Source organism: Neopelma chrysocephalum, unplaced genomic scaffold (genome assembly GCF_003984885.1).
Source record: "Neopelma chrysocephalum unplaced genomic scaffold, ASM398488v2 Primary Assembly neopelma1_44, whole genome shotgun sequence".
NCBI classification, from domain to species: Eukaryota; Metazoa; Chordata; class Aves; order Passeriformes; family Pipridae; genus Neopelma; species Neopelma chrysocephalum.
Genome location: NW_020897703.1, coordinates 625030 through 651668, shown reverse-complemented (window position 1 = coordinate 651668; position 26639 = coordinate 625030). Strand labels below are relative to the sequence as shown.

The 26639-nt window shown below is 45.9% G+C and overlaps 2 protein-coding genes and 1 long non-coding RNA gene across 11 annotated transcripts in view; 2 read left to right on the top strand and 1 right to left on the bottom strand.

The window, feature by feature from the left end:
• The window catches only part of CPS1 (carbamoyl-phosphate synthase 1), a 330044-nt gene that overhangs the window by 256416 nt on the left and 46989 nt on the right, over nucleotides 1-26639 (bottom strand). For 4 of the 8 annotated variants that reach the window (XR_003533439.1, XR_003533440.1, XM_027677996.1 and 1 more), the window contains exons 1-2: nucleotides 7808-8480; nucleotides 2542-2681 (exon numbers count right to left, since the gene is read on the bottom strand). The exons of 2 other annotated variants lie outside the window; for them this stretch is intronic. Coding sequence is in view for 3 of the 6 variants with exons in the window: in XM_027677995.1 (XP_027533796.1) it covers nucleotides 2542-2555 (14 nt within the window). In the remaining 3 variants the exon portion in view is untranslated. Of the gene's footprint in view, nucleotides 1-2541; nucleotides 2682-7807; nucleotides 8487-26639 lie in introns of those variants that run through there. 2 more of the 8 variants (XM_027677993.1, XM_027677994.1) reach the window with 2 other exon arrangements.
• On the top strand, nucleotides 8578-25199 carry LANCL1 (LanC like 1). Its single transcript, XM_027678002.1, has 9 exons — nucleotides 8578-8697; nucleotides 8863-8980; nucleotides 16050-16257; nucleotides 20115-20250; nucleotides 20576-20722; nucleotides 22634-22816; nucleotides 23727-23903; nucleotides 24186-24258; nucleotides 24785-25199. The coding sequence occupies exons 1-9, from the start codon at nucleotides 8617-8619 to the stop codon at nucleotides 24859-24861; spliced, it is 1200 nt and encodes a 399-aa protein (XP_027533803.1). The 5' UTR covers nucleotides 8578-8616; the 3' UTR covers nucleotides 24862-25199.
• Nucleotides 8988-15470, top strand: LOC113965111. 2 transcript variants are annotated; one of them, XR_003533442.1, is made up of 2 exons: nucleotides 8988-9591; nucleotides 13088-15470. It is a non-coding gene; the product is annotated as an uncharacterized LOC113965111 (long non-coding RNA). The 2 variants fall into 2 exon arrangements; XR_003533441.1 differs by having other exon boundaries at nucleotides 13015-15470.

The following is a 26639-nucleotide window of genomic DNA, read 5'->3' as shown; positions in this document are numbered from 1 at the left end:
AAATGGCAAGAATCCTACCAAACCTTAACTATTTCCCGCAGGAGGGAATAATCAATATGAAAAACAGTATGAAATCTGTATTTAAAAGTAAAATGAAATCTTATTCCTAAGTCCCAACCCTGCAGTCCTCACTCACAGAAAACAAGTCTTTCTGGGTGAGAGGAGAACACACAGATCTGAGCCTTTAGCCAATGTAATCTAAAGGAAAACACAATGTGCTTTGAATAAAATGGGCAAATTTCATTTTGGTGGGCTTGAGATACAAAATTCCAAAATACAGCCTATTCTCCTCGTGGTCTTTGGCTGACAAAAGCCCAATCCAAAGGAAACATGGATACATTCATACTTTTGGATGGAAAACACATTACCTATAACTTAAAACATCTCCCTGAATCTGATTGAATGTCAATTTTTGGGGGGAGTCCAAACAAACAAAAAAAGTATAAAGAAATATTTTAAAAGGAGTTGCTAAAAATCTGATTTTATTAAGTACTGCAAGTAGTTATTTGCACTACTGCAGAACTTTTTTAAAAGAAATATATTTTTCCTCTTTTAAATTAAAATTTTCCTTCTGTTTTTCTTGTTTGTTTTCAAAACACAAACTGAAAAGCAAATTTCAGTTAACACAATAAATGAAGACTTTAATTTTGATATTGTAATTGGAATGGCAAAAAGTATCAGAATAAAACTGAGATGCAGTTTCTTTTTTTTTTTTCAAAAATATTAGTTCAGTCTGGCTGACAGCTAAGAGCAATTCAGTTCTTCAAGGTAAATATCTTACTCTGGAAACAGACCCTCATGCCCTACGCACAGTTTCATAAAACAAAAGAAACATTCCTCAAAACAACTAAAGTACCCAGGGGTGGTAGCAAATCCCAGAGGGATACTATCAATCAACAGCCTCTGTGACAATTTCAGTTCACATCCTACATGCTAGTTTTAAAAGCTAATACAGACTTTTCGTCGTGTAAATAAAAAATACTGTTAACAGAATAATTGAAAATCTCAAACAAGACAATGCGAAAGAACTTTAAAAAAAAAAAAAGGCAACCTTATTTTTTATTCTGAATTGTCTACCTTGGCACCTCACTTCTTTTTCAAATTTTATCTGTAAGCTGTAATCAAGACAGCCTTTTGACCAGTAAAGTTTATAAAATGCTTAGCAACAAGACTGTTACATATCTATTCCCAGTTCAAGAAAATCCATTTTCAAGGAGTTTATAGTTTTTTCTGAGGCTTGAGCAGCTCAGGGTACACTCCTCTGCTGTCTGGGATATGGAGCCCATGATTCACCCAAACTTCACAAAGATAAGGCTCTTATCTTCAGCAAGAGAGAAAGAATCAACACCCTGAAGATGGGTCAAATTTCATTGCCACTGGGATTAGCAGCTCCTCTTGGATCAGCTGACTTGGAAGAAACCTTTGCAGTGTCTGGAAGAGACTGACACGACTCCAAAAGGCCGATTGCAGAAAGCCCTTAGCTGGCTAAAACTGAGAACCGGCAGAGGAGCGCTGCCCAAGGGTAATAATGACAACCCAAAGTGCAGTTTGCTCCACCTCAGACATAATTCTTATTTTCATGGTGATGCAACCAAGGGAGACTGGCCCTAGGAATCTCAGAGCTACCTGACAGGAGTCTGACTTCAGTCAGGAGCTGAACTCTATTTATTGGAAGATGTTTGAAGGCAGAAAGATTTCCCATTCCCTGACATTTTCAGAAATGGGGACCAGGATTAGGAGTCATTTTTTTCCCCTTGTGATTCCATAGGCTCATACATTTCTCTGGCTTGTAGCCACGGATCACAAAAAAGATCAAACTGGTTTTACAAAAAGTGCTACAGAAACACAGTTTACATGACCTTACAATGCAAGGTTAGCTACATTTGCTCAAGATTTGGCATTTTTCTTTGACTTGATATTCCTTTTTTCCCCAGTTAACTATAACTTCACTAAAATAAAAAATCCTATGACCAAATAATTTTCATGGGCATTTTGACCATTTGGTCCAGCCTTTCCTCCTTGAGGATGGATGCTCTTGGCCAGACCCATCACACACCACTGTGTGGTTTGTGATTTCAGGCCAACGACCAGGGAGACCCAGAAGGGAAGTAAGGAATTGAGTAGAGACAGAAAGCATCCATCAGAAGAGATCAGCCACATCAGAAAGGCATGTTATAGGGCATATATATTTTCCTAGAACGACATGTGCTCACAGCCAGGCAATTCTGAAATTTGATTCACAGGAACTGCCACTGGTGGGACACCTAGCTGGACTAAAACAAAGCCCAGATAAAACAGGCTTATTGTTCACAGCACATTATTGGGTCAGGACTAAAGCTACCCTCATCTTGAGCAAAAAGCAGCTCCACTGAAATGGTAGAACACATGACCAGTCCTTGAGCATTTGGGTAGTGTCATCTCCCAGTCCTACTCAACCAAGCTTGTCCTGAGCAAGAAGTACCCCACTAATAATATTCTCTAGTGCTAGCTGTTCCTGGTTTTGGTGGGAAGGAGTTACTTAATGTGGCCTTGGCCTTTCACCTTATATACAGCATCCTTAATCAATCAGTATTTTCCTTGTTGCTTTATGCCTGCTGCTCCAGATCAGAAGGATTTGCAAAATTCTTTTGTTGTTTTCTTCCCCTCACTCCTACCTTTTTTTTTTGTCTCCTGTGGTTACCCTGGGGAGAAAAAAAAAAGATAAAAAGCTTTGGCTGTTGTACACTGGGCTATACACTGAAGCATTTGCTTTAACTTACAGATATGTATCAGGCAAAGACATGCCTGAGAATGAAGATCTCTCTTTAAAGAACACAGAAAAGTCTTGCTATATGGATCTGTAATGTCCTTTAGCTGGGATGGGGGAGAAGGGACATGATTTTGACTGACTAAAAAACATTTTTAGGGCTGGAGAGCAAAGAGGTTTGAAGAAGTAATTGATGCTGCCAGGACTTTAACCTGAGAACTCCAGCACTGTCTGTTCAGATACTATTGCTAAAACAGTGAGGAAGCTTTAGGAGTGAGTCAGTTATAAACTATATCATGCTCCATGGGGATGACAGACACTAGATAAGGTTTTATACCTGGCCATACATAGGATGACAGAATGGGTCAGGTTGGAGGGAACCACAGAGGGTCACCTGATCCAACCTCCCTGCTCAAGCAGGGTCATCCTAGATGACATGGCACAGGATTGCATCCAGACTCTTCCCATTCCCCTCTTCTCTCCAGTGAGGGTGACTCCACCCCCTCTCTGGGCAGCCTGATCCTGTGCTCGGTCACCCTCACAGCAAAGTTCTTCCTCGTGTTCAGGTGGAACTTCCTGTGCATCAGTTCCTGCCCGTTACCTCTTGTGCTGTTGCTCAGCACCACCGAGCAGAGCCTGGTCCATCCCCTGACATCCCCTCGAAGGTACTGATAGACATGGATGAGGTTCCCTCTTGGTCATGTCTTCTAGAGGCTGAACAGGCTCAGCTCCCTCAGATTTTCCTCCTAAGAGAGATGCTCCAGTCCCTTAATCATCCCCATAGCCCTCCACTGGATCTGCTCCAGGAGCTCCATGTCTCTGTTGTCCCAGGGAGCCCAGAAATGCACTCCAGATGTGGCCTCATCAGGAATGAATAAAGGGGTAGGGTCACCTTCCTCAACCTGCTGGTAAAGCTATTCCTAATGCCCCTCAGGATACCATTGACTTCCTGGCCCCCAGGGCACACCGCACAGCTCGTTGTCCATGAGGACCTCCAGGGCCTTCTCCACAGAGCTGCTTCCCAGCAGGTCAGCCCCCAGCCTGTTCTGGTGGCTGGGGGTAATACATACTGCTGTACTTCAACAAATACAGCTCTTCACACCAGCATTTTCCTGAGCAAAATTCCCAGAAATAGGCTCCTCTCCACAACAACCTAAAGACAGTCTGTGCTTTTGAGCGTGGGCTTTTATTGCCCACCTTAAAAGAGGGCACGCAGCCCTGGCTGACATGAGTGGGACCAGGGCTGAGGCTTTGGGTGCAATCAGGCTTGCCCTTCCCCTGAAGATATTCTGCAGTGTAATGTCCCCATCACTCATTTCACTCGGACACCAAAAAATGTTCAGCAGGATTTAAATTAATCATCCCATGGGAAGAAATCACTATATGTCCAAAGGCAGAAGGGTTCTAGTTCTTTCTTTTGAAGAAGACAGGATCTCAAATACTGAACCATTTTGCCTCTTTCAGCTTCAGGAAAGACAAAGCATATGATCACTGAGGAAAACTAGGGAGCCCCCGTTCACACTGATAAGGCCAAGGTAACACAAAACACTTTTCCTTTTTCTTCTGAACTTCCTCTGTGAGAACACAAGAAGTAACCACAGAGCTGGAGCCACCAAAAAGGCCTGTCTGGGTAATGCTCTGACAACTCTCCTCTGAACTTACTAGGATCAAGTTCCTTGCACTTCCCGAGTCAGGAGTGACAACATTAGAAGAAAAAAATAAACACCCACATCTGTGGGCTTAGTCCCACAGGAGTCAAAGCTGGGGCCTGAATATATTAAATATATGTGTGTGTCTTTATGCCACCTGCAACTAAGAGCCCTAGATAGAGAGTTTAGTGTTGAGACAGTTAACTTCATGAACAGATGTGGTTATAATTATATCAGATTTTAGTAAAATGAGCAATCAAATTGTAAAGCAGAATAGCACAAAGGTAGCTTGTTCACTTTCCTATACTGATTAAATTAATTTAAATACTCAGTTTTCCATTGTTATCCACTGCCATAAATAAAAAAAAAATCAATTCTATTCATTTATTTTCACTTCCTATAGATTCCATCATGGTACAATTTATTATAACCAAACCAACCATAAACTACCACATCCATTGCATTGAAATTGCACTAACCTGACAAAAATCCTCAAGAGCTAAGTACAACTGAAAAGTTTTCATTTAATTACTCTGATCACAGAGGTCTCAACGACAGCTTGTGCTTTGGAGACCACAGCAAATATGAGGAGTTGACTTATATAGGCCCTACATGGTCAAGAAGAGCTTCAGTTTTCCATTTCTGACTTGAGGGAGGAAATATAGATTGAAAAATACAGAATATTGATATAGTGGAAAGAGAATATCAGCTGGTAGGCAGGGCTGTAGGGATACCATCCCCAGAAGAATGCTTTACAGAAGTGTTACCACTGAGTCAGCCAGTCATGCATTCCTGCAATTACATTTAACCTTTCCAGATAGCCAAATTCTCTCTCTCCTTCCCTTCTGGCCCTAACAATCCACCTACAGCTGCAGCATGCTCAGAAGCATGCTTTGAAGAGTCTGGATGCTCATTTTGGGCAGCATGGGTCTGATTTCCAGCATGAACAGCAGAAGAAATTGGTCTCAAGCCATGACTTTGGAAAATACTCAAACTTTTTATTCTGCTGATTCCTGTGAAGCTTAAAGCCTTCATCCATACAAATTCCAGGCTTTGCCCCAGCCCTCCTCCTCTCCTGACCATTACCACAACACCACATCCTGGCAAATACAGGTTTTTTCATCAGACTCTGCCCCTAGCACATTTACCTGTGCGATCCAGCAGGTAGAACATCCGTGCTGATACAATGTGAATGCTTCCAGTTTTCTATTTACCACCATCCTTTCATTATCAGCTCCCTACAACAGATGGACTGTAATTTCACAGGCACCAGAAGTGTCAATAATTGCTTGGGAGAGGCAGAAAAGGCTGCTGCTTCAGTAGCAAGAACCCAGAGGGAAAATAAAGGCAGAATATTGTGGAAGAAATATGGAGAGCTGTGTTTAAGCATCAGTCTAGTACCAGCTATGACTATGGCTGGAGCTGGGGCAATTCAGACTGCTTTCTGTTGCCAATTCTGCTTTTTGTCCAGGAAAATGGATTCCATGAGATGCAGCTAAAGATGTGAATAAATCTGTTAATTCAAGCTACTGTGTTCCTTCTGTTGGGACAGCACCCATTTTGATAGCCACTATGCTCTCTAGTAAGGGTCCCTAAAAGCATATCTATCCATCCTGCCATTCAGCTAACATATACTCTCTCCAGATTTGCAAAGGATCACTTGGGGAACTGAGATTAATTTAATCTTTTCATTGCTTGCATTCCCCTGAAAAACTCACAATGCAAACCATTTTAGGCTTCTCCAAAAGGCAAATAAACAATAACTGAAAAACATCGAAGCAAAATAAGGAATGAGAAATTCTTTATCTTTTGACAGTCATCAGCTTACAAGCTGACCACACTGGATATGCTGTGGTGTTATGCATTTCCTTTTCCCACCCTCCACTTGCCTTAAATAATACATATGAAAGATAGCAAGACACGAGTGTGAGAATGTAGTGAAAAAACTGCCCCTAGGCTTTGAGCAACATTGTAAGTTGGCAAAATATTTTCAATCCTTAATGGCCAAGCTTTGAAAAGCCCTTCTGAAACCAAAAACAGGGCAAAATATCTAAAATGCAAGAAGAGCAGGAAACTCTCCGGCACACAGCAAGCTCTGTTCCTGTGTTCCAGGCAGCAACCCATCAAGAGATGTCACTCTCTGGAGAATAAAGTGTGGCACCATCTCCTGGCACGGCCAGCATGGCTTGTGGCTGAGCAACAGGCAGCTGTGCTGGCCCTGTGTCAGCCGGGATGAGTCCTCCTTTCGTAATCCTCAGCACAGCAGCTCCGCTTTTCCAGAGAAAAATAAACCCTGCAGGGTTAGGGACACGTCCAGGGTATGAAATAGTGTTCCTAGGTCCGCATCCAAGCCTGCCTTTCTGCAGTGTTTTAGTCAGGGGCAGCCTTTTCCCTGGGGACAGTGAGGTCCAGTCTTAGCGGAGTTGTATGTAGAAAAGCATACATGTGGAAATGCTGATCCATTTTCTTTTTGTGCTGTGCCTAAATCTCAAGATTGCTACGCGTGTTTCTCCAAGGAGTTCTGGCCTGATGCACAGAACCACTGCTCTCTGCTCCTTACTCACGCAGCAAACATCCACTCGCCCCGCACGGAGAAAGGCACGGCTGCCTTCGCGCTGTGCGAAGCAGAGCCGGGCTCCTCCCTCTTCTTCCTTGTGTGACAGAGTCATCTAGTGGCTGAGCCCTGGACGATCGGCTAAAGCTACCACGCTGCATTTAGAGATGTGTTATAGCTTGAATGGGATGCTGCTGCTGCTACCGACACTGGAGACAGGTCGCTACAAAGCTGTTCGGCTATTAACTGCTCCGCTCAGGCTCGCATGACGTATAGCAAAATATAAGCACATGGTACCAGGCACACCAGACCCGAGGAAATCCTCTCAGATAAATAAATATATAAAATAAAAAATAATTTAAAAATATTTTAAAAAAAATTTAAAAAAAATGAAGGGTTGGACTTCATCTCCCTGCCTTGAATGCAAAGCAATGTTGACAAGATTGAAATTCACTAAACAAGAACAGCTGACTGAAAAAGGAATCGAATAATTGGGATTCCCTCTTTTCTGTTTGTTTCTCACCATCTCCTGAAACAATTTATTTTTTTTCTTTGAGCTCTGACTTTACACATTGCAATAAAAACTGGGCGTATGGATAGAAAAGGGGAGCTGGGCCCAGTGACAGCAGTTACTGTGCAGGCAGCAAGGCCTGGGTGCAGAAATACAGCACACAAGGACAAGAGAGCCCAGTGAATGCTCCCCGGTAACTGTATATGGGTACACTGTATGTGGGTGGCTCCAAAGGGTCACACTGCCCCAGAAGAACGGCAGGGAGATCCCCAGTGTCAGGGCAGCACAGCTACATTGCATTTGGGATGAAAAACACTGCTCAGGCCATTGAGTCATGGGGACCTTACCTCTTCTCGAGGAATATGTGACTCAGACAGCACAGGTGAGACGCAGTAGCTCAGCAGGGTAGAGTGAGGAAGGGCCCCTGACCCCCATCCAGGCCTGGTCCCAACCCAAGTGAGGAACTTCTGCTGCTGGAGAGGAGCAGGACTCAACACATGCTCCTTGCACTGACCCTCTGTCACCAGCTGCACACCAAACCCACATAGTGCCTGTCCCCTCAAGACTTCAAAATCCTCAGGGGCTGGTGCAAGGGGCCCTAAACCCACAGGGCCTGCCAGTCCCATGGGGCCAGCTGAACCAAACCCCACAGCGCCAACTACATGAGACCTCTAAATCCCACGAGGCTCCCTAAACCCCACAATGCCACCTGTTTGGGGCCCTAAATCCCACAGGGCTCCCTAAATCAGACAGAGATAGCTACATGGGACCCTTAGCCCCACAGTGTAATCTAAACCCCACAGATCCAGATGCAAGCGGTCTTAAATTCCATAGTGCTCCCTAAAGCACACGGGCGGAGCAGCAATGGGCCATCAAACCTCACAGGCCCAGCTGCAAGGGACCTTAAACTCCACGCGGGCCCCTAAATCGCACAGCCTGCTGCAACAGGCCCCGCACGCGGCAGGGCCAGCTGCAGTGTGCCTTAAACCCTACAGGGTCAACCAGAAAAGGGCACACAAGCTCCAGGTGGCTCGCTGCCAGAAGCCCTTTCCCCCCGGGGCGGGAAGGGGAAGGGACGAGCAGCGGCAGCGCCACCGCCGCCTTCCGGGGCGGAGCCGGGGCGGGCCGCGGCCGAGCCGAGCTCAGCGGGACCGAGATGGCGCAGCGAGCGCTCCCCAACCCCTACGCGGATTATGACAAGTCCTTGGCCACCGGCTACTTCGACACGGCCGGGAGGGTGAGCGGGGCCGGGGGAGCTGCCCGGGGTGTGCAGAGCAGAGACCTGCCTGGTTAAAACATGCGGTGCCCTGGCTGTGCACCCGCCGGGTGTCCCCGGTGTACCAGTGCCCGCCCGCCCGCCCGCCGGTGTTTCCTTCACGTGTGGTGGGTTTTCTCTCCACAGCTAACCCCCGAATTCACGCAGCGGCTGAATAACAAAGTCAGGGAGCTGCTGCAGCAGATGGAGAGGGGCCTCAAGTCCGCCGACCCGCACGACTGCACCGCGTACACCGGCTGGGCAGGTAGGGTCGGATCCCACGGGGCAGGAGCTCTCCAGAGGAGACTAAGGCAGGCCAAGGCAGACCGTGGGGGTTTGGCCATTGGAATGGTCACGGTAGATCCATGTCAAGAACGGTGCTTCTTCCGCATGTTTTAGTCCATTAAAACAAGGGATGTTTTTCTCAGGACTCCCCAGTTTTGAAGCAGGTTTGAAGTTGCAGAGGGAAGACCATAGTGTGGTAGGGCAGGATTGTGTCTTCTCTTGGTTAATAGTGCTGAGCTTATGCAACGGAGCAAGCCAGCACCTGCTTGAGAGCGGACGTGGGAGCCTTGGAAGGGACTGGCTCCAAATCTGGCCATGGTGGGGATGATGACAAAACTAGTGCTCCACCCAGTGCTCCATGAAGTAGGCAGGTGCACAAGGTAGGTCAGTTACCTGCAAGGAGTCCTTGCATATGGCAGCAGTGAGCTGATGGCCTGAAGTAGTGTCCATCTTCTCTGTTTGGGCTGAATTTTATCTGATGACCTTGTCTGATTGGCAGGTTTCTCCAGTCCTGTTCCCCAGGTAGTGCCCCTCTACTTAGCCAGGGCTAGTCCTGCTCCAATACCTGCTGGAAGGAGCAGAAATGCAAATGTGAGTATAACGAAGTGTGAAAGCCTTCCTCACTCTAACTCTCGTGTGCAAAGCTTCCAGGAGCTTGTCTTTCTCCTGTTCTGCATTTTCATCCTAGTTTTCCTTCCTTGGTAGCGTGCCCTGTCTTCTCCTCCCTATTCCTACCCACTGGCGCCAGGGAGGACACACCTTTCGCTGTGCCTCATCCTTAGTGCTGCTGTGTGCTTTGTCAGCTCTTGTGCCAGGCCCCAGGGAGAGACCCCAGGGGAGTTGCAATTAATCTCATGCTTGCTGCAAGATTTTTTGCTGCTGCTGCTGCTTTTTTTTTTTTCTTTTGGCAGTACACTGTGATCCTAAATGGCAACTTTCTACAGCACAGTCAAGGTGTGGCTAAAAGCACTTGTGTGTGGGTGCTGTGGAACTTGATGCCAACAGTGTGCTTGGGAGAGTGGTGTTCATTATGTTGGTGCTAAACAGAAGTTGCAGCTTGATGACCACGGTTCCAAAAATGCCTGCTTAAAATTTTTAGTAAGGCAGACAGGCAGCTCATACTAGGATGCCAGTATTAAATTCCAGCGTGGGAGAATGTTGATTTCACCAGTTGCTGCCTGGCAGCACTCTGCTCCTACTGCCTGTGAATTTATGCATTTTTGCTCAGTGATGGCTGATTTCTCCTTGGAAAATGCATTCCGTCTTCCAGGCTTGTGTGACCCTGCTCTGAGGTCCCCAGTGATGAAAAGCACTCCACAGGCAAAGATGGTCTTCAGTCATGATGACAGAGTCTGCCTCTGGCCAGAATAATTCAGGAGGTAAAGTGGGAGGACAATTAACTGAGGCTGGGAATACACTTAAATTCTTAGGGGAAAAGGAAGACACCTTTCCCCAGAGGCCATATTTCCTTCCTTAAAGTGGTCCTAAGGAGCTTCATGCTGGAAAGTGACTGCAGTTGTGAAACAGTGGTTTAGAGCTCTGGTAGGATTTCAGCTTGTTTTCATTTGGAAGGGAGCTTCTTGGGAGGGAGTCATCTCTTTTCGTTCCAGAGATCATTCCTCATGAGCACACCACCTTCTTGCCTTGGCTAATAGGATTACGAAAAAACCCATGGGCAGATTTCCTGCAGGTCACAGCCAGCGGAGCGAAGTCTGCAGATATTACACTGTAACTTTGTCACCCTCCCTTCTTTCTAATCCTAGCTATATTAATTTATTCAGTGGTGGTTTCCAGAGACAAAATTAATTGGGCCAAGACAGCAGCTTTTTCCTGTAATTGCTTATGTAGAAAAGGCTTGTTGGGTATCTCCTCATGTGAATCATTGCCCAGCAGTCTGAAATCGGCCCACACTCTCATGGCCACTAATAAGAGAGATCTGAAATATGGCTCTCTTGGCACAAACTCTGTGTGAAATGGAACATACTTGAGTGTAGTACATTGCACTCAGGTAACACGCAGCATATGCTGGCATAGGGAAGGACTTACATTTTCAGCTCAGAGGCAGTGGAAACACACTTTGGATCAAGATTATTGAGGCTGAGTGCCCTCAAAACACGTTTGAATCAGTTTGTTATGATTTCATTTCAGTTCATTCAGTAGAGATCAGAGCCCCATAGGCAACATCTGGTACATGCCTGGGTATGGACCAGCCTCGGCTGTTGTGTTCTGCTTTGGCTTTTAATCAGTTTAGCAAGACTGCTGGAAGAGCTTTTGTGGTCTTAATCTGTTTCACTGGCATCACAGTGTTGACTGAGGGAAGGTAAACTGCTGTAAGCTAATTCAGAGTTGGAAGCAGTTCAGATCCTGGCAGGAGTACAGCTGCCTCTTCTCTTTTCAAAAGATTAGCACGAGGGTGCCGAGGAGTACGTACATGCCTGTTGGTATGTCTCGTAGTGCAAAAGGCCTGGCTCCAAAGACTGCCTTGACTGGGGGCATAGATGATGGGAAGGGAAAGGAAGGAAAACTGACTTTGCTCCTGTCACCTCTCAGCTAGCTGCAGATGCTTAGGAATCTCCTGAGTCCGGTGCCAGCTGGACTGTTGTGTCCTTCCAAGGTGATGAGGTATTTAAGGGAGAGATTCCCCTTCCTCCACCCTATGGCAGTGCCTTTGGAATTTGTTTCCCATGCGAGCATTCCCTTCTCTGGCAATGTCATGGCTTTCAGAGCTCGAGGGCCTCTGAAACAGACTGGTGAGTGCAGTTGGCCTGTCCCATCCACAGCTTTTGGCTGGCCTGTCTGCCCCTGGGGATGAGGAGCAGGACTGAGTTGCCTTTTGAAGGGACTCTTGAAAAGACACACCAGATGAAAGAGAAATCAGTTATGAATAGAAATTCAACCATACCAGTTCAGGAAAGCTTCTGGAAAAACAGCTTTCATTCACTTTAGTGCAATATTTTCATTTTAACCTCAAAACGCAGAGAATTTGAGTCTCCCGAAGAGAGTTCTGCTTAGAAAAATGGAAATTCTCAGATAATCCCTACAGAACAAGAGTCAGTAAGGCTGCATTTGGTGACAGATAATAGAGTGCTTTGTGTGACCCACATAAACCACATTCCTGCCAAGTGCTTGGTGGGTAGTTTTTGTGAAATCTCCATTTTCGGAGATTGTCAGTATTTGACTGCACAAGGCTCAGAGCAATGCCATGTAAATTTGAAGTTGTCCTTATTTTCAGAGGGTTGGATCCATTAATCCCTCCTAGCCTAACCTGTTGTAGGATTTTATGATAGGGTAAAAAGTTTTACGAAAGAAGCAACTCAGGTTGAAAGGCAGGAGAGGCTGAGGCACCTGAGTAATGTCCCATGTCCCACGGTGCACTAAGGCAAGCTGTAGTAAAATGCACTTGTGGCTCCCCACACAGTTCTGAACATGGGTGATACACCCTTCCAGAGGAGATGTCTCGCTGTCCCATGCAGCATGGCTTTGCATGCATTTAGGAGCACAAGATAACATCCCATGCGTCTGCATCAGAAAAGATGCTTATTATCCTTTGAGCTGGATAATAAAGCTATGCCATCCCTGCTCTTTTACCTCATGCCTGACTCATTAAAATGAGTCAGCTGTCTCATTAAAATCAGCTGTCTCACTAGACACTACCAGTCTTCATCACTATGTGCAGAGATAGGTTTCTCCTTCCCTCTGTGTTTGACATCCTGCTTTGAGGGTGCTGGCTGACTTACTTCCCTGGGTCAACACAAGATCTCCGAGATCTTTATGGCTGTAGATGGTCAGTTTGGAACTGGTCCAGATTTGGTGACCAGATTTTCCCCTTTTGGAAAACCACTGTCCTCTGTGGAAGGACAACATTGCAGCTCAGCTCCTGGTGGGCAAGGAGGCACCTGTTCAGAACAGTCAGAATGGCATAACTGCTTGCAGTGGTAGTGCAATCCAACATAAAAAGCAGGTCCAAACTTGCAGGGAAGTTGAGGCATAGCTTTACTTCTCTTTGATCAACAGAATGGTCATATGGATGAGATACTCTTTCAGCAGTGCTTTAGCTCACGAGCACGACCTTTTCTGGCATCTCCAGAATTTGCCTCCTGATTTCCTGCAGTGATCATCTCGGGCATTGACACTCCACACTGGAGGTGGCAGTTTCAGTCTTCGGAGCCCTGCTGAAGGATATGCTGTCACTAGCACGTGTTCACTGCAGGCCTGCACCATCAAGGGCTGCCTGATGTGTTCCCCATCATATATGGCTCTGCAGCAGGTCTTACGTGGCAAGGAGCAAAAAACTTGGACATCTGAGAAACTCCAGAGAAGGTGGTCCATCCAATTGTAAGTGATCAACAGAACAAAGCCCAGATGTCTTTGGCAGTGACAGGCCACAGGCAGCCACTGCATGGCAGTTCTGCTGGAAACAGTCAGGAGTCTCAGAAGTCACAAAATTAGGTCACATTTTCAACTGGGATACTGAACATAGACCTCCAGGACACAGAGAAATGGAGCAGATCCACAGCTTATCTAGCCCCATGTGACTGATGTACAGCACATAAAGCATGCCAAACTAACACCTGGTCAGTCAGCAATTCCTACCTGGTCAGCTGGAATGAGGAGGGTATTATGGGAGAGAGTGTGAGGCAGAGCTGTGGAATAGCTTCTGCAGAGCAACACTGTCCAGCTGAGCCAAGTTCATTGGTTGAAAACTCTCTTGTCTCCAACCTGCACTGCCTCTGAAATACTCTACCTACATCTTGGCACATGGGTCAGTACAGGATATCCTCCACCCAGATTGCTGCATTTTGTGTCCCTCTGCATACACCTGTCAGCATTTCCTCTGTGTGCGTGGGCCTGCCCTTCTCTGCTAGCCTTCCACACCTTGGGGCTCACAGACTCAGCAAGCAGCTGGCTGAAGGCAGCACTGCTTGTGCCCTTCTGATCAGCTTGGGAGTACGAATTCCATGAAGAATGAGTTAAGAAAATTTACTGCAAGTTTAGTTTTTAAGGCCTTTGGGTTTAAAAAAAAAATAAAAAGGAAATATGAATGATTTGGGGAAGCAACTTCCATCCTTTAGTACAGGTTGGTGGGGTTTTTTTGGAGTCTTTCCAAAGATGCTTGGGCTTGGGAGGAAGGGGAGTGAGAAATGTTTTAAAATAGAAGAGGCAGAGAAGTCAGAGGAAAACAGTGCTGAGACATTCACTTTCTAAGAATTCAATCCTAGCAGTACTCTTGGCATGGCAGTTATGTACATAATTAGGGTGGTATGATGGTAGTGGGAATAGAAGCTACTTACAAAGCTAAAAGTTGTACATTAAAGCAGATAAGTCAAGAGTGCAAGTTGTGCTCAGACAACTATCAGGCCTATTAGAGTCTAGAAGCTGTGCTAGGTGCTAAATAAATCAAGGAGAGTCACTTGACATTTGCTAGCTGGAAAAGGAGGGTTCCCCTTCAAAGAAGGGCTTCATATCCACATCCTTATATGCTTGAGTGATGGCACTGTACATCTGAGCTCTCTCTGGAATTACTAGCACTGAATTGCTTAGAGAGAGGACAAGGTTATTAGCTTCAGCAGGAAAAGGAAATTTTATACGTAATATACATGCAGAATTGACTTGTCTGTAGCCCAAAACTTTGGAGATTACGCATGCAAAATGAGAAGTTGATCTAATTTTGAAATTGTTTTCAGTACCATGGAAAGTAATTTTACAGCATGCTTGCCCCCTTCACCTTACACATCAAAATCTGCAGAGATTGGCTCTATTCATTTAGGCTTAAATGCAGGACCTGAGTCTTCTTAGAAATGGTTACTGGTCGGGGAGAAATAAGCTTTTCTCAAAGTGATGTAGGTGAGTAGCTTTCTTAAGTGCATGTTTGAGGATGCCTCCCAGATCAGAAGGGTGGTTCAAATGTGGCAGACCTTTCAGACGCAGCCTTACTGAGGACTCCTCAGTTACCTACTAAAAGCTTCAAGAGCTGGATGAAGACAGGGCAGACAGAGGCAAGGCACAGCCAGTAATCTCAGTGCTCAGTAGTGGAGTTGTTTCTGTAGCTGGCCAGCCCATTGAAAACATCCCTGAGATTAGCTCAGTTGGTTAGAGCTTTGTGCTAAAGGCACCAGGGTTGTGAGTTTGATCCCAATATGGGCCAGTCACTTAAGAGTTGGACTTTATGATCTTTGTGGGTCCCTTCCAACTCAAGAATATTCTGTGAAATTTCTGTGAAACCTCCAGAGAGGACCATGCAGCCTTTTCCAGCATTCCAGGTAGCTGTTTGTGTTTCAGATAAGGGCTGATCTCATGAGTGATGTGTTGCAGAGGAGAGCTGAGCAACCCCTGGGTTTTTTCTAGGATGCACCAGACCTTGCTGTAGGGCTTGGGACCTGCTCAGCAGCTGGAGATGATGTCCAGGGAGCTGTAACAACCTTGCTGGTGCTTCCCAGTGGGAGGGAAGAAAAAAAGAAGTAAAAAAAAAAGAAAGAGTCAACTAGGATGTCCTAGGGGTACTGCTTCTCAGTCGTGGTGGCATGTCACTTTGTTTTAAAATCCAATCCAAGCTAAGTGACCCAGCCCTTTACCCCCTGGCATGGAAAAAAAATGGAGAGTAACAACTCAGCACTGCTCTGCCACAAGTACCATCTTGCCCAAAGATTTTTTTTCCCTCCACTGCTGACCAACAGTCACAGGTACAATTTATGGACTTAGGTGGGTTTGTCTAGGTCTCATCTTTTGCTCCTTGCTACTAAAATTATATGTAATTGTGTGTAATTGTGTGGTGTTCTCCAGGCTCTCATGGGTCAGGCACTGCTGTTTGTCTTGACCTGCTGTCCACTCACGAGCGGCACCAGGTACAAGGAAGTTGCAAAGCAGTAAAAGAAGCTGTGGATGCTGCAGCTCAAGATTATGTCCTTGGATGTGCCTTAGAAGCCTGTCTATAAGGCTTATACCCTAGAGGAGGCAGAGGGATGGGTTTTTAGGTTCCTTATAACAGCCAGGGCAGAGAGCAGGAATATTAAACTTTTCTGGTGGGTGCAACCTCCATGTTCCTTTTTCAGGCATTGCTTTGCTGTATTTGCACCTGTATGATGTGTATGGAGACCCAGCCTACCTTCAGGTGGCCCACGAGTACGTGAAGAAGAGCCTGAGCTGCCTGACAAGACGCTCCATCACTTTCCTGTGTGGCGATGCTGGGCCCCTGGCAGTGGCCGCTGTCGTCTACCACAAACTGCACAACCAGAAGCAGGCAGAAGACTGCATCACTCGGTAAAACACCTGGTTATGGCTTTGACCTAATGTTCCCCTTGCTCATTGAGCTGGTCTGGCCTTGTATGGGGTACCCTCTACCAAGCCTGAATACATTTTGTTGCAGTCTTGTGTGAGAAATAATCCAGTAACTGAGGAAGGCAGTACAAACTAGTTCTGCCCTGAGGAAAGAGGTGGCTTAAGGACAAACACACTTGCATGGCAGCATGGGGAGAAAGGATATTGGTCAGCTGGTATTGCCATCTTAAAAATAATTCTGATAAACACAGGAAGAAAAAAGTGCCAAAATTAAAAACAAAAGAAAAAATACAGAAGTTGGGGTTTGGTGTTTTTTTGAGAACCCTTCAATTTAGTTTTACAGCCATTTTGATGAAAAGGAAAAATGTGGTAGAATTATTAGATTTAATTTTGGCACTTGCTTCCACTTGCTATTTATTAGTTGACTTTGACTTAAACCTAAGATTGACAGCATCCCTTTCAACTGCTGAATGCAGCTGGTTATGATTAATTTATTTCTATTTCCTGCCTTTCCTAGACTCTTTTCAAATGTATTTTTGTTGGGTACTTAAGACAAGAAAAGAACAAACAAGCAACCCTAGATCAGCATGTGGCAGAGGAAGGAAAAGAGTTAAGGAGATGCAGTTGCAAGCATTTCTTGCATAAGGGAGATCAGTTCTGAGAAGGTGAGAAACAGCCCAGTAGAGAGTTTCCATTTTCACATGGTCAGCACAAAATAAGACAAAACCCCTGATGCTTCAGAACAACACTGAGTGCCCTTAAACAGCCACGAGCAAGTGATGTATAATAGCAATTAAAAAAAGCCATGGGTGGGAATCAGAAGTGTCTGTACGGTTTGGACACCAATTTCCCACTCCCTTAACTAAGAATAGCTTCTGGTTCATGTGGATACGGTCAGTCTGAGGACAGAACTCTCTTCTTTATCCTTTTAATAATCTCTGGGTTGGATTTTGCTTAATACTTTGACAAAGTGGAAAATCTCACTATGATTAATATATTTGCTAACAAAAAGGGAACTAGTCTGACAAAGCTGGTCAGTTCTGGTCAATACAAAAGTCCCAGGTTGTGAAAAAACCCCAAAGGTTTTCTTGCCAAGCTCTCTCCTCCCTGGTTCCCACCTGTTCTGCCTACAGTTCAGCGGCAGAAAGGAATTTTGTGATTAATTCTGCATTGCCATCTAATGATATCATAAAGGCAGAACCTTGGAAATTGGTTTCTTAATACATCTGAAGGGAGGAAAAACAAAAGTGTCTTTCTCGAAGGAACAGTGATACTGTCCTTACTCTGCCACCAATTCCCAGAGCAGTAATTTGACCATGCTCCTTGAAGAACAGAGTATTTCTCTGAAAAGTAGCTCCCTTAATCAAAACTCTTAAGTGGGTTTTGAGTGTGCTGTTTAGTTACAGAACAGTTGCTAAGCTATGCAGTGCAAGAAAATGCTTTTCTCACAGCTGTGGAGAACAAGGGCCTCTCTCCATATTGTCCTCTGTCTTTTAAAGCACCTCATCTTTACAGAGCCTGTGGAGGGAATCCATCAGCCAGGTTTTACCTTCAGTGGAAGAGACAGAAGCTTGCTCTCTCCTAAATGAATTCATGACTAACAAATGTGCTTTTATGCTCTAGAGAGACTGTTTCAGGGCAGCCCATTTTCCAAGAGCCTGTGAAAATCTGAGCCATGTTCCAGGAGCCCTCTTTTCCCTGTCACCTCCCACCAATTCAGAAGGTCAAAGGTTTGCCTTCAGAGCCAGTGGCTTATAAAAATCCCATTCTGCTATACAGCTGCCTCGATTTCCCTCTATCCAGAAACTGCTGATTGTTGACAGTTGAGGTAATAGGCTGATATGTGAATAAGAGTGGCTCTTCCTTTCAGAGACCTCGATTTACCCCTCGCTCCTGAGAAATGCATTCGGCGTGCAATCAGTCCGGGAGCATCCCAGGCATCTCTTGTTGCATGCATGACCACATTTCAAAAATGGCAGAAACTACTGGCAGGCTTTCTCCCCTGATGATCCTGCCTGGAAAGCAGCTAGAGGGAAAGCAGTAATGGATAAGGAGCAAGAATAGTAGCTCCAGCTGCTCTGGATTTCCCCATGAAAAGAAGATTTCGCATCCAGACCTCAGAAAATCCCTGCCATGGGTATTACAGTTCACCCATCCATCCATTCCTTCTATTGCACCTGACATTTCCCCAGCGTGTCAGAGCTGAACAGCATCACCAGCCAGCATCTCCTCTGGCCAGCCTGCTGCTGTGCAGAGCCTGTCTGTCCAAACACTGCTTTTCTCCTTGGAAACCCTCCTCATCGTGCTTTACTTGGACACAATGGCCATGAGGAGGCAGCAGGGCTTTCCTTTCAGCCCCTGCAGCTGAGAGAGGAACCTGTGCTTAGTCCTAGTCTTGGGTATAAAGTCTCTCTCCTGGGTTTAATCTGTGAGAAACCTCCACCATGGAGCAGTGCACATTTTAAGTGGTACATAGGAGACAGGGCAGTCCCCCTTGAGACACTGCTCCCTCCTTTCTCCTTCAATATCCCTGCTCACGTTGAGTCCAGTGCCAGGGAAAGATTCCTGCCGCGAGGAGTCGCAGCCCAGCATCCTCTCTCTGCTCTGAGGGTACTCTGGACATTTGGTTGCTTCTTTCCTTTGCTACACATTGTTTGGCCCTGGAGCCAAGGCTGCCAAAGCACCTTTTCTGTTCCTCACACAACTGTGACAGGGAAGATCTGCACACACGGAGCTTTCCTGGCTGGTTTTGCATCAGGAAGCAGCTCAGGAAACAGCCTTGCAGCCACTTGTGCTAGTATTTGCAAAGTGATGGAACTTTTCAGATTGCTCTCTCATGGGTGAGCAGAAAAATAAAGCCAAATCTAGTCACATTGCCACCTGCTGCTCTGACAGGGAAGGAATCCAGCCCTGCTGGAAGTGTGATGAGAGGTAAAACAATCGAAAAATTGCATCAAAAGTGAATTGGGCTACAAAGCATTGGTGTGAAGAGCTGTCAGTCTCTGTTAGCACTACGGGAACATCACTAACTTTGCAATACGATAATAGAAAAGTGGTAAAGAAAGCACTTGGCTGCAGCAGAGGTCACACTCTGCACTTGTGGGCTAAAGCTTGGTGCCAGCCAAGCTGTCCTCAGTGTGAGGTTGTCCCCAGACAGCCCACAGCACTCAAGCCCTGCTGAGCTGTCCTCACTGCTGCTCAGCTCTCCCTAGGCCAAATTTCTTATATGTGCCACAGTGGCTTGGTGTTAAACAACATTTGTAGCTCCACCTCCTTCTCTAGATTTTTAGCTCATGGAGGCAACTCTTTCTCCACTGATAGTGTAGCCCTGGCTACTTGCAGAGGAAGGGGCTTTTCTCTCATGATTTCTGAGCATTAGGAGTGAGATTTTTACACAAAGCAGCCAAATTAAAGGGATACCAATTTAGTTTGAAAGTAGTCATTTTTTGCAGAGGGTTTGCCTTGCCAGCAGCATCATGGGGGAATAATGATGGGCAGCCTTCCCTGAGCAGTCAGCAGCTTTATACTGACCATTTCCTTTAGCCCAGGTTTCCCCCTCAAGTAGCTTTCCCAGAGCTGGTGGTCTAAAACACAAGCACATAGTGTGAGTGCATTATAAAGGGCTGGGCAGGCTAAAAAAGCCAAACAAAAATCAGAGGGGAAGGAGTGATTCCACACCTTGCGTAGCTGGAAGGCTGCGACACAGAGACTGGCCTGATGTCTACAGGGCACAGGCGGGGCGTGAAGGAACAAACCATGCTTTGGAGCGCCAGTCCCAGTGCTTGGTTATGTGGCTTTGAATGTCCTCTAATCTCCCCCATGGGAATTTTTCGTCCTAGTTTGCTCCACCTGCTCAAGGCTGACCCACGGGTACCCGATGAGCTGCTGTACGGGCGCATGGGCTACCTCTATGCACTGACGTTTGTGAACAAGCACTTTGGAGAGGAGAAGATCCCTAAAAGTCATATTCAGCAGGTACTGTGCCTTTTGCTGTCTCTTCCCATGCAGCTCATCTTTGGGCAGGTAAAAATCAATGCTAGATGTAGAGAACTCTTGCAGTAAGGGAGAAGCCACACCATGGTATCCCTGCTGCTTTTCTTCCAAAGGGACAAAGCACCACGCGCCCTCTGCTGTCCATATAAATCCATGGGCAGTACTGAACTGGCATGTATTTTACTCCCTCCCTCATGCTCTTCCCTCTGCTTGGGCAGAAAAACAACTCTAGTTCTGTGTCAGGATACTCACTGCGGTATGTCCAAGACAGCATCATTTCCCTCACCCACATCTGTTCCCATCACAGGTCTGGGAAGCAGTTGTAGCCTCAGGAGAGAACCTGGCCAAAAAGAGGAATTTCACAGCAAAGAGCCCCCTGATGTATGAGTGGTACCAGGAGTATTATGTAGGGGCAGCCCATGGTTTGGCTGGGATTTACTACTTTCTCATGCAGGTAAGAGGCACTGGAGGGGAGGGAAGGTGCCCTTAGCAGCTGTTTCACATTTCTTTGAAGAAGGAGCAGCATTTGAATTGGTTCTTGGTGATGTCAAGCTGGGAAAACTCCCTTGTCTGATGGACTTACTCATGTTTGATCATACATCCTCGCTGCCGAAGGTTTTCTCCAAGACTGAGATTGAATCTCCCCCCTTGATGGAGAGCTGTAGAGAATTGTGACCTGCATTACACCAGCAGTGTCACATAATGGAGGCCTGGGGGTCAGCTGGGTCTGAGTTTCCCCCTCATGTTAATTGCTTATGAAGTATTCCTGTTTTTGGTATGTGTGAGCTTCCTGCATTTTTGAGGTGGTTACTTGAAGCAATCTCAGATCACTGGAGTGAGAATCTCGGGGAGAAAAGCACGGTGGAAGAGACTGCATTTGTAGTAGGAAAGTGAGACAAGGCTTTGTATCCAAATGAGGGCCTGTTTCTAAAAATGTGAAAGAGGTGGGACTTTTTACTTTGATAAAGGAGCTGAGTTCTGTAGTGCCTGAAGCAGGCAGGGCAAGATGAGAGGCTGGGAGCTGCAGTACCCCTTTGCTTTGATGCTGTCTTTCTCACTATTTTGCACAACTCATTGGAGCTCTGGCAATATTCCCTACTCTGGCTCTGAAATGAGGGTGATAATTCCCCTTTGCAGGTCACTTTATGCTTAAATTTACAGTGCTTAAGCACTTAGAAGAATAACAGCAATAAATAACGTTGCATTTTTAAAGCACCCATGAGCAATGCAAATTATTTTGATATAAAAATAGGTGATATCTTTTATTAGACCCAACTCTCAGAACAGGTGGGGAAAAAAAGCCACCAGGTTTCAAGTATATGAGCTTTCCTTCAAGACCCTCAAAGTTAAAACCCGCATACAGGATAAGCAGAATTCCTGTGAATATAACCCTCCTCTGTGGCTCAGAGAGGAAGGGGTGGTTGGTGGGTTTTAAGTAGATTTGGCAAGAGGAGGATGCAAGGTGATTATTGCCCAGGAGCACCAGAACAGCTAGCTGGGAGCAGGGGAGACAGGAGTGTCTGAGCTTGTTCCCAGGCTGATGTTTTAAGTAATTTTAAGTGTAAGTCTCCCATAAAATACTGCATGGGCTTCACGCTCCTCTGCCATATGAAGTACAGGGAGCCTGGATCAGCCAAGCATTGTGCAGAAAAAGCCTTGGGGGAAGCAAACAAGTGAAATATGAAGAGACAAACATCTTTTATCTCTGATGGTTTTACAGCACAGGTATTGATTTTTAATTTTCCAGTTATTAACCTGGGAACAGTGTGATCCTTAGGTGAGAGTGCTCATTGCAGTCTGCTGTGGGAAATTAGAACTGCACAGATTTTGTGGGGGGCAGTGTCATTGGAAGAGGACACTGAAGCCACTCCCTTGCTTCCATCTGAGGTCAGCAGTGAGGTAACCCCCTTGAAATCACCGAGCAACGTGTGAAAATGCAGCATCACAGCTGAGATGCTCTAGGTGCTAGAACTCAACCCTGGCACTCATCCTTAATACTGATTTCAGACAGTTTATCTCTTCACTCCAGCTCTGGGTGTGGAAGCTATTCCTGCTTATCTTCAGGAAAAGCAGCAGCAAGCTCTCTTGCTTAGGGTGCTGGGTGACATGCTAGGGACAGTCTTTGTTTCTGGGATGCAAGGGCAGGACTGGCAGTAAGACCCTGCCAAAAGACAGAGAGCAACCAGGGGCCGAGTGGGTATTTGTGAAGTGTGAAAGCCTGGACCAGAGAAATTACTTGATGTACAAGGAGCAAGAGGGGAACATAGCCATAGTTGGCTTTGTTTCGCCTTTCAGGCAGATCTTGGGTCTCTTAGGGACAGACAGAATGGTAATTCTCCCTGATTTAATGCTTTCTCTCTCTTAGCCTGGCCTTGGAGCAAGCCAAGGAAAGCTGCACAACACAATCAAGCCCAGTGTGGACTATGTCTGCCAGCTCAAGTTCCCATCTGGGAATTACCCTCCATGCATCGGTGACACCAGAGACCTACTCGTCCACTGGTGCCATGGGGCACCAGGTGTAATCTACATGCTTATCCAGGCCTACAAGGTACCAGAAATCTTGCAAAGACCCTTTGGGGACCCTTAATGTGGGACTTCATCACAGAGAAAATGCTGTGAGACCCCCCCTGCCTGAGAGTAGGGTGGCTTGCTACAGTGAAATCACCACACAGGGACCACTAACTGATATAAAAATTAATCTTTTAAAAAATATTTCTGAAAATACCCAGCAGTTGTGTGGGTTGTCCTGTTACAGGTGATTGATGGTGACAACTAGTTGTGTGGGAAGTAATGGTCATGCATCCCAATTCATCATATTGATATCGAAAAGTGGCAGAAACAAACTTCTTAACACCAATTTGTAGATGTTAAAAAGGACATTCTTCTTTATTCAGCATGCTGGACATTTGGAGGAGAGCTCCTCTAATTGAACGTGCCAAATGACAGACAGACAGGGCTTCTTATTACACCTACTCTTTACATGTTCATTAGATAGTGTTGCTTACTTAATTCATTAGTTTGTTTACATAGTCACACCCCTATTGGAAGTCCCTCTTCGGTCTTTCCGGATCTTCTGCGTTGTCTTGACCTCAGTTCTTGAGCATCTACAGCAGGTACAGCATCATTGTGTTCCATCACCAAAAACTGTTACGTTTGTTCTTTATTTTATCTTGTTTGGGTACACAGAGCTTAGTTTACATCTTCTTTGTTTGAGTACATCCTTACCGAATTCCCTAGGACTTCTCTAAGATCATAATTGTTCCTTATTTGGGCATTCTGAGATACTGTGAGTAAAGTTTCTATTTCTTCTATCGATATCTAAAACATCCTCCTTTAAAGTAGACAGCAAAGTAACTTCCAGCAGGGGAGAAACCAATTAACTCAGGCCTCCACAACACATAGGGATGCTCTGTGGAGAAAATCACCTAAGCAAGGATAACTGTTTCTTGCCTCTGCAGGTCTTTGGGGAGCAGCAGTACCTAAACGATGCCCTGCAGTGTGCAGAAGTGATCTGGCAGTACGGGTTACTGAAGAAAGGCTACGGGCTGTGCCATGGGACAGCTGGTAATGCTTACAGCTTCCTGGCACTGTACAACCTCACTCAGAACATGAAATACCTCTACAGGGCCTGCAAGGTAAGAGCCTGAGGAAGGGAGAGGGGATTATTCACTTCTGCCTTCTACAGCAGCGCCTTTGCATTTGAAACCCAATTTCTAGCATGGCAGACATGCAGCTAGATCTGACCAGCTGCACCAGAATAGTTCTTGAGCAGTGCAGTCACTGTCTGACAGCCTGTATAGAAGGGATTTCCCACGGAAGCCTTGCTCTGCAAGGGGCAGCGTGAGGATGAGAGTGGTATTTTTGTTCAAGATTTGTCTTTAACCAAATTTGAACGCTTTTTGTTCCTCTTTTCTCAGTTTGCAGAGTGGTGTTTAAGCTATGGCCAACACGGGTGCCGGACTCCAGACACACCATTCTCCCTCTTTGAAGGTAACCTCAGTCTCTAGCCTTGTGTTTTGCTCCTGGATCTGAACTAGTCCAGCACCAAGGAAAACCAAATCCACATGCCATTGAAGCCATTGGGAAACTCAATGTAGAGGATGGAAAGGAGACCGTACTCACTGTTTTTACCCTGTTCCCAGGAGCAGTCTCCTGTAGCACAGGCTAATGTCTGTTTACAGTGGCAGTTCCATCAGCGAGGACCTCGTGCAGCAGTACCACAGGGACCAGAGTTGGGCAAAGCTGCTCAGTGTTAAGCTTGGGCACCAGTAAAGCAGAAGGGAGGGATCTGGAGGGGGGAAGGACCCATTGTGTTTTCCCTGGTGCTTTTCAATGTTTCACCAACATCAAAACACTTTCCTCACTGAAATGCTGCTTGGGAAACCTGGGTTCAGACCTTGGAAATTATTTAGGGCCTTTCCTTCTGTCTTCATGACTTATTCACCCCTGGATAATTGAAAAAATGGGTGTCCAGAGGGAATCTCTCTGAAGCACAGTGTGGTTTTTTTATCCTCAGGAATGGCTGGAACAATTTACTTTCTTGCTGACCTGCTGGTGCCAACCAAGGCCAAGTTCCCTGCGTTTGAACTCTGAAGCTGAGCTTGGCAGTTTCCTGCCTGAATCCGTCCACACGTGGAAACGCAGTTGGAAGCTGTTTTCTCCTTCTTCCAGACTCATCATTCATTTTTCACCTAACTGAACGTAAATCCATCCTCTTGAGGGCATGCTGAGTTCTCTAACATTTCTAGTCATCTTATTACACTGCTTCAATTTAAAAGACAGAATGCAAATTTTGCTGATGTCCCTTAAAAGCGCAGGGCTGCAGGTGGGAGCAGGGAGAACTGTACAGTATTTTGTTGGCTACAGAGTTTTGCTATTCTATGTATCCCATTTCCTGGGAAAAAGTTTCTATTAAATGTAAGTTGGGCTGATTTCTTTTTGTGCTAACAAATAGTTGCAGGAATTTAGTTACCTATGTAAGACAAAAGATGGAAAACTGAGACTGTGGCCCTGCAAGTTGTTTTTAAGTGTTTTCTCACTGAGCACCCAGGGAGTACGTGGTTCAGTAGCTGGGCTGTGGCACGTGAGGCAAATGTGATGGACTATGGAGTCTTTATATGTTGTTAATGTCATCTTGTAAGTGGCAGAGCTGGAACTGACATGCCAAAGCCTTGTCCTGAATTTCCACCTGTTTGCTTTAAAGGCAAAGGCTAGGTGTAGCTCTTTTGTGCATTTTTTTTCCAGTGGCAGACCAGTAATCCACTGCCATCTGCCATTAAACCTTGCTAGTCTGTGGGCCATCTAATGGAAAACTCCAGTCTAAAAGTGAGCTAAGCATGCTTGCTGGTGTGGTCTCTTCTGGTTACTTTTGAGAGTTTGTTTTGCAGTCTTTATTTAAATTCATGTATTAAGTGGTGCCAGGTGCATCAGCAACAAGGGAAAAGAAATATGTTCCACTGAATTCTGTCAGTGTTTAACCTATTAGCTGTATAGATGTTGTTTACATGTTTTCTTTTATAAGCGTTCCCAAAGCTGGATAATTTGAGTCACTCATTTGCCTTGCTACTGCTTGTTGTAGTTTGATTTGCAACCACACATCTACCCAACTGGAAGATTTGCCCTAGGTTAACTAGCTTTGACCTGTCAAGCAGACCAGATACTTAGCAAGGGGTAACTCTGATTTTCCATCCTTTAGCTGGTGCTGCACCAATTTGCAGCAGAGACCTGACCCTGTAAACCACTTCCTTAGCACTGAGAATGAACTAAACACTGAGTGCAGAGAAAGTTCCAGATACAGCTGTACTGCTTTGTGCTGTTTGAGAGCAGCTCCTCAGCCCGCACAGGAGTGGCTGTGGGTTTTGATCTTTCAAGGGCCCAGCTGCTGAGTGGCTCAGGCCATAAGAGCAGGTGAGAGCTGCAGGGCAGCACAGCCACACTCCTGCACCAGGGACAACAAAGCAGGACCACCAGACCTGGCACACTAACACAACTGGCTCACATGTGCCTGAATGCAGGGCAGCCAAGCCCCAGTGGGCAGACCCCTCGAGAACTTTTCCTCAAAGCCCACGCTCCTGCTGCAATCACAGGTTTCTGAAAAACCACCAAAAGACAGCCTGAAGTGCAGAAGAGCTCATCTGCTTGGGGCTGGGCATCCCTGTTAGAAGCCTCAGGCTCATGCAGGCTCAGCAGCAGGTATTCCCTATCATTCACAGGGCCTGAGCAACACAGGGAGGTGGCAGAGAAGGAGGAAGAAGGAGTTGGCTAATCAAACAGCACATGAGGCTCGCTGTAAGTTACCTTCCAGCTTGGCTGGTATGATAACAGAGTAGGGACACTGAGCCCGGGTTTCTCCTGGGTGCTGCTTCTGTAAA

Excerpts from the sequence above, each read along its gene's own strand:
- LANCL1 (XM_027678002.1), top strand. The coding sequence starts at position 8,617 with ATGGCGCAGCGAGCGCTCCCCAACCCCTACGCGGATTATGACAAGTCC. Across the intron at positions 22,817-23,726 it reads TGCTTATCCAGGCCTACAAG|GTCTTTGGGGAGCAGCAGTA; the intron begins GTACCAGAAATC and ends TTGCCTCTGCAG. Across the intron at positions 23,904-24,185 it reads ACCTCTACAGGGCCTGCAAG|TTTGCAGAGTGGTGTTTAAG; the intron begins GTAAGAGCCTGA and ends CTCTTTTCTCAG.